The sequence below is a fragment of the Ranitomeya imitator genome, chromosome 5 (assembly GCF_032444005.1).
Source record: "Ranitomeya imitator isolate aRanImi1 chromosome 5, aRanImi1.pri, whole genome shotgun sequence".
NCBI classification, from domain to species: Eukaryota; Metazoa; Chordata; class Amphibia; order Anura; family Dendrobatidae; genus Ranitomeya; species Ranitomeya imitator.
In genome coordinates, this window is record NC_091286.1 from 431,507,824 (window position 1) to 431,515,439 (window position 7,616).

The 7,616-nt window shown below is 41.8% G+C and overlaps 1 protein-coding gene across 1 annotated transcript in view; it reads left to right on the plus strand.

Moving 5' to 3' along the window:
- OSTN (osteocrin) overlaps positions 1-7,261 on the plus strand; it is a 71,724-nt gene extending 64,463 nt beyond the window's left edge. Inside the window, exon 4 of the mRNA XM_069768044.1 lies at positions 7,177-7,261. Coding sequence (XP_069624145.1) covers positions 7,177-7,261 — 85 coding nt within the window. The remainder of the gene's footprint in view (positions 1-7,176) is intronic.
- Positions 7,262-7,616: the final 355 nt, after the last annotated feature.

A 7,616-nucleotide genomic window follows, 5' to 3' on the forward strand; every position in this document is an offset into this window, starting at 1 on the left:
GTTCATTGTTCGGTGTTGGCTGGTCATCCTGGAATCTTTGGTACCAGAGAGTTGGTGGCTAGATCCTTTTGGTGGCCGTCTCTGTCGCGGGATGTGCGTGTTTTTGTGCAGTCCTGTGGGATTTGTGCTCGGGCTAAGCCCTGCTGTTCTCGTGCCAGTGGGTTGCTTTTGCCCTTGCCGGTCCCGAAGAGGCCTTGGACACATATCTCTATGGATTTTATTTCTGATCTTCCCGTTTCTCAAAGGATGTCAGTCATTTGGGTGGTCTGTGATCGCTTTTCTAAGATGGTCCATCTGGTACCCTTGTCTAAATTGTCTTCCTCCTCTGATTTGGTGCCATTGTTCTTCCAGCATGTGGTTTGTTTACATGGCATTCCAGAGAATATCGTTTCTGACAGAGGTTCCCAGTTTGTTTCAAGGTTTTGGCGAGCCTTTTGTGGTAGGATGGGCATTGACTTGTCTTTTTCCTCGGCTTTCCATCCTCAGACTAATGGCCAGACCGAACGAACCAATCAGACCTTGGAAACATATCTGAGATACTTTGTTTCTGCCGATCAGGATGACTGGGTGTCCTTTTTGCCTTTGGCTGAGTTCGCCCTTAATAATCGGGCCAGCTCGGCTACCTTGGTTTCGCCATTTTTCTGCAATTCTGGGTTCCATCCTCGTTTCTCTTCAGGACAGGTTGAGTCTTCGGACTGTCCTGGTGTGGATACTGTGGTGGACAGGTTGCAGCAGATTTGGACTCATGTAGCGGACAATTTGACCTTGTCCCAGGAGAAGGCTCAACGTTTCGCTAATCGCAGACACCGTGTGGGTCCCCGACTTCGTGTTGGGGATCTGGTTTGGTTATCTTCTCGTCATATTCCTATGAAGGTTTCCTCTCCTAAGTTTAAACCTCGTTTCATTGGTCCGTATAGGATTTCTGAGGTTCTTAATCCTGTGTCTTTTCGTCTGACCCTTCCAGATTCTTTTTCCATACATAACGTATTCCATAGGTCATTGTTGCGGAGATACGTGGCACCTATGGTTCCATCTGTTGATCCTCCTGCCCCGGTTTTGGTGGAGGGGGAATTGGAGTATATTGTGGAGAAGATTTTGGATTCTCGTGTTTCAAGACGGAAGCTCCAGTATCTGGTTAAATGGAAGGGTTATGCTCAGGAAGATAATTCCTGGGTTTTTGCCTCTGATGTCCATGCTCCCGATCTTGTTTGTGCCTTTCATGTGGCTCATCCTGGTCGGCCTGGGGGCTCTGGTGAGGGTTCGGTGACCCCTCCTCAAGGGGGGGGTACTGTTGTGAATTCTGTGGCAGAGATCTCTCCTGTGGTCACAAGTGGTACTTCGGCTGATTCTCTCTGTGAGCTTCTGTTGGTGGAGGGAAGTGGTACTGCGGCTTCTGAGTTTCCTCCCTCAGGTGATCTGGTGAGGTAGTTAGGTGCTTCTCTACTTAACTCCACCTAATGCTTTGATCCTGGCTTCCTGTCAATGTTCCAGTGTTGGACTTGCTTTTCCCTGGATCATTCCTGTGGCCTGCTGCTCTGCATAGCTAAGTTCTTCTTTGCTATTTGTTTGCTATTTTTTCTGTCCAGCTTGTCTAATTTGTTGCTGGAAGCTCTGGGACGCAAAGGGTGTACCTCCGTGCCGTTAGTTCGGTACGGAGGGTCTTTTTGCACCCTTTGCGTGGTTTTCTTTAGGGTTTTGTGTAGACCGCAAAGTTGCCTTTTCTGTCCTCGATCTGTTAAGAAAGTCGGGCCTCACTTTGCTGAATCTATTTCATCTCTGCGTTTGTCTTTTCATCTTAACTCACAGTCATTATATGTGGGGGGCTGCCTTTTCCTTTGGGGTATTTCTTTGAGGCAAGGTAGGCTTATTTTCTATCTTCAGGCTAGTTAGTTTCTCAGGCTGTGCCTAGTTGCATAGGCAGAGTTAGGCGCAATCCACGGCTGCCTCTAGTGTTGTTTGGAGAGGATTAGGGATTGCGGTCTGCAGAGTTCCCACGTCTCAGAGCTCGTTCTATGATTTTGGGTTATTGTCAGATCACTGTATGTGCTCTGACCGCTATGTCCATTGTAGTACTGAATTGCCTTTCATAACACTTATGGTCATGATATGTCTCACTGTGTAGTCCTGCCCTGATGTGGACAATCTTATATTATAAAAAGCTTTAGTATACAATAAAAAGTACATGTTTTCCTATCTTAGGCAGATTTATTATAGATGGACTGTGAAAACTTGTATAATAATTCAATGGAAGTCTTCAAACAGAGTCTGGACAGAATCTGTCTGAGATGGTGTAGTGAATCCTGCATTGAGCAGGTGGTTGGACCTGATAACCCTGGAGTCCCTTCCAACTCTAACATTCTGTGATTATATGATCAGAGTAAGCTGTCACATGGGTTTGCCATACATAATTTTTTCTCATAACTGCAGCATCTTCTATCAGAAAGATCAATAATATTTAAGATTCCATTGTCATAAGCTTTGTTCATAAAAACATATTTTTTTGTCCTGTTGATACAATTATGGAAAACAGACTGCACATTGACCCATTCCTAGCCTATAAGGTTAAAAAAAAGTCAGCTAGCCATGGTTCAAGCATTTTCTGCCCTGAAGATATGCTTTATTTTATAATACAAGTCAGTGAGAAGGCTCAAAAGACAACCTGCTCTTTTGAGCGATTTTGTCAGTATTTTTGCTTTAACCCCTTCACCCCAAAGCCTGTTTTCACCTAAGTGACAGGGCCAATTTTTACAATTCTGACCACTGTCACTTTATGAGGTCATAACTCTGAAACGCTTCAACGGATCTTGGTGATTCTGACATTGTTTTCTCGTGACATATTGTACTTCATGAAAGTGATAAAACTTCTTCGATATGACTTGCATTTATTTGTGAAAAAAACAAAAATTTGTCAGAAATTATGAAATATTAGCAATTTTCAAACTTTTAGTTTTTATGCCCTTAAATTAGAGAGTTATATCACACAATATAGTTAATAAACAACATTTCCCACATGTCTGCTGTACATCAGCACAATTTTGGAAATTTTTTTTTGTTAGGGAGTTATAAGGGTTAAAAGTTGACCAGCGATTTCTCATTTTTGCAACAAAATATGCAAAACCATTTTTTTTACGGACCACCTCACACTTGAAGTGACTTTGAGGGGTCTATATGACAGAAAATGCCCAAAAGTGACACCATTCTAAAAACTGCACCCCTCAAGGTACTCAAAACCACATTCAAAAAGTTTATTAACCCTTCAGGTGCTTCACAGGAATTTTTTGAATGTTTAAAAAAAATTTAACATTTAACTTTTTTTTCACAAAATTTTTACTTCAGGTCCAATTTGTTTCATTTTACCAAGGGTAACAGGAGAAATTGGACCACAAAAGTCGTTGTACAATTTGTCCTGAGTACGCCGATACCCCATATGTGGGGGTAAACCACTGTTTGGGCACATGGCAGAGCTCGGAAGGGAAGGAGCGCCATTTGACTTTCCAATGCAAGATTTGCTGGAATTGAGATCGGAGCCCATGTCACGATTGGAGAGCCCCTGACGTGCCTAAACAGTGGAAACCCCCACAAGTGACACCATTTTGGAAAGTAGACACTCTAAGGAACTAATCTAGATGTGTGGTGAGCACTTTGAACCTCCACGTGCTTCACAGAAGTTTATAATGTAGAGCCGTAAAAAAAAATTCTTATTAATTTTCACAAAAAATGATCTTTTTGCCCCCAATTTTTTTTCCCCAAGGGTAACAGGATAAATTGGATGCCAAAAGTTGTTGTGCAATTTGTCCTGAGTACGCCGATACTTCATATATGGGGATAAACCACTGTTTGAGCGCATGGCAGATCTCGGAAGGGAAGGAGCGCCATTTGACTATTCAATGCAAAATTGGCTGGAATTGAGATCGGAACCCATGTCGCATTTGGAGAGCCCCTGACGTGCCTTAACAGTGGAAACCCCCCACAAGTGACCCCATTTTGGAAAGAAGACCCCCTAAGAAACTTATCTAGATGTGTGGTGAGCACTTTTAACCCCCAATTGTTTCACTAAAGTTTAGAATGTAGCGGTGTGAAAATTAAAAAATCATTTTTTCTTTCCACAAAATGATGTTTTAGCCCGTAATTTTTTTTTTCGCCAAGGGTAACAGGAGAAATTGGACCACAAAAGTTATTGTCCAATTTGTCCTGAGTACGCTGATACCCCATATGTTGGGGGGAACCACCGTTTGAGTGCATGGCAAAGCTCGGAAGGGAAGGAGCGCCGTTTGAAATGCAGACTTAGATGGATTGGTCTGCAGGCGTCATGTTGCATTTGCAGAGCCCCTGATGTACCTAAACAGTAGAAACCCCCCACAAGTGACCCCATATTGGAAACTAGACCCCCCAAGGAACTTATCTAGATGTGTTGTGAGAGCTTTGAACCAACAAGTGTTTCACTACAGTTTATAACGCAGAGCCGTGAAAATAAAAAATATTTTTTTTTTCCACGAAAATGATATTTTAGCCCCCAGGTTTTTTTTTTCCCAAGGGTAACAGGACAAATTGGACCACAAAAGTTGTTGTCCAACTTGTCCTGAGAACGCTGATACCCCATATGTTGGGGGGAACCACTGTTTGGGCGCACAGGAGCACTCGGAAGGGAAGGAGCAGTGTTTTAGTTTTTCAAAGCAGAATTGGCTGGAATTGAGATCGGAAGCCATGTCGCGTTTGGAGAGCCCCTGATGTGCCGAAACAGTGGAAACCCCCCAATTCTAACTGAAACCCTAATCCAAACACACCCCTAACCCTAATCCCAATGGTAACCCTAACCCTAGCCCCAACCCCAACCCCAACCCTAACCCTAACCCTAGCCCTAACCCTAGCCCTAACCCTAACCCTAATGGAAAAATGGAAATAAATACATTTTTTTACATTTTATTATTTTTCCCTAACTAAGGGGTGATGAAGGGGGGTTTGATTTACTTTTATAGCGTTTTTTTGGCGGATTTTTTGGGTTGACAGCTGTCACACACTAAAAGACGCTTTTTATTGCAAAAAAATTGTTTTTGCATCACCACATTTTGAGAGCTATAATTTATCCATATTTTGGTCCACAGAGTCATGTGAGATCTTGTTTTTTGCGGGACGAGTTTATTGGTAACATTTTCGGGCAGATGATATTTTTTGATCGCTTTTTATTCTGATTTTTATGAGGCGGAATGAACAAAAACCAGCAATTCCTGAAATTCTTTTAGGGGGGGCGTTTATACCGTTCCACGTGTGGTAAAATTGATAAAGAAGCTTTATTCTTCAGGTCAGTACGATTACAGCGATACCTCATTTATATCATTTTTTTATGTTTTGGCGCTTTTACACAATAAAAACTATTTTATATTAAAAAATAATTGTTTTTGCATCGCTTTATTCTGAGAGCTATAACTTTTTTATTTTTCTGCTGATGACGCTGTATGGCAGCTTTTTTTTTGCGGGACAAGATGACGTTTTCAGAGGTACCATGGTTATTTATATCTGTCGTTTTGATCGCGTGTTATTCCACTTTTTGTTCGCCTTTATGATAATAAAGCAATGTTTTTTGCCTTGTTTTTTTTTTTTTTTTTTTTGCGGTGTTCACTGAAGGGGTTAACTAGTGGGATAGTTTTATAGAGTGGGTCGTTATGGACGCGGCGATACCAAATATGTGTACTTTTATTGTTTTTTTTAATTTACATAAATAAATGGATGTACTGGGAAATTTTTTTTTTTCTTTATTTGGCGATTTTTTTTATTTATTTTTTTATACATTCTATTTTTTTTTTTTTACTTTCTACCATTGTCCCAGGGTGGGACATCACTGTATTAGATCAGATCGTTGATCTGGCAGTGTGCATAGCACTCTGTCAGATCAACGATCTGACAGACAAGCTTAGGTGGCTTTCCGACGCCTGCTCTCAGCAACTCTCAGCAGGTGCCGGCTAGCCATGTCATTTCATGACCCAGAATGAGTCCGGTGGCCATCTTGGATCTGGGGACTCCTTCCGGGTCACCGGAGCAACGCGATCTCATCGCATTTCTCCGGTGGGAGAGCGCAGGGAGCCCCCGTCCATGCGCGATCCCCCTCTATGCCGCTGTCACTACTGACAGCGGCATCAGAGGGGTTAAATGCCCGCGATCGGCGCTACCGCCGATCGTGGGCATTGCTGCGGGGTGTCAGCTGTCATATACAGCTGACACCTGCACCCGATCACCGCGGCGCTCAGCGCGAGACCGCGGTGATCGGTGCGCCGTACTAGTACTGCTGCTGGCAGAAATGCAGTGTCGGCAGCGCAGTACTAGTACGGCGCATGTCGCGAAGGGGTTAATTCATAATTGAATGGAGTTTAACAAAATGACCAGGAAACACCAGTAAAAGACTAGCCACAAAAAAAACCTGAAGACACAATTAAAAGAAGTGCTGGTGGTCAAAAATGTCAAATAAAATTCAGAAGACTACTGAAAAAAGCTAGAAATGATGCTTTAGGAAAACAAATTGCCAGTATTTCCGGAAGCATCTTTCTCTTGAAAACTCGACCAAATAAAAAAGATGTCACGTGCACATACCCTAAGAGAGAGCAACTCCTGCTCTACAAGTCTTAATTAAACCATTTTTTGCATTGCTGTCTATTCATTATAATAGGTTAAATGTAGTTGTACATTCCTCCTACAGTTACCGCGGTCAGCTTTCTCCTAATTAGAAGAACCAATTGTTGGAAATTAAACCATCCAGTCCTCGGATGATCATCTGGTTACTGGGCAGTTTCACTTTAAAATAGAGATAACCAGTTGGGACACAATCTTTAAAAAAAGTTTGAATGCTTAATGTATCAGCTAATGCACTGTCCCAAGTGATGTCATTAATATTAGATTTACTATATTATTCACATTTTATACTGTATAGTGAAATGCTCTCCATGTTGAATGCATTGCTTGATTAATAATCCATAATGAACATTTCCTTAGGCATCAGATTTACATAAACTGGTAATATCACAGTTGACTGATTTAAAAGAAAAATACAAATAGAATAATATAGGCTTTGCTTTTTAGATTTAGTTTTATACAGGATAATGGTTAAAGTGAATCAATGTTGATGCCAAATTTCCTTTTAAAAGCTGATTCATTTACAAACTGATGTATTTCCTTTTGTCCTTGCAGAAAAGTAGTAGATCTTACAAAAAGAAGATTTGGGATTCCCATTGACAGGATTGGCGTGAACCGCCTCGCTAATACTAGAGGCTAAAAAGAAATTTATAGTGAGTAATGCATTATCTGCTCATTTCTTTAGTCTTTGTTAAATTTTTACCTTAAAAGGATTGTTTAGGACTGCGATATTGATGACTTGTTCTTGGGATAGGAAGGTCATCATTGTCATATCGAAGAAGATCCAACACCCACACTGAGCTTGCAGAAACCATTGCTGCTTGAAGTACATGGTGTATGGAGCTGGAACACTACAGCCTGTGTATTGGCTGTTCTCGGATATTGTAGCTCAGCTCCCATTGAAAGGAATGTTAGCTGAGCAGCGCTACCAGAGAACAACCAGCACACAATATACAGAGTTGCGCTGTTCAAGCTCGATACACTAGGCACTTCTG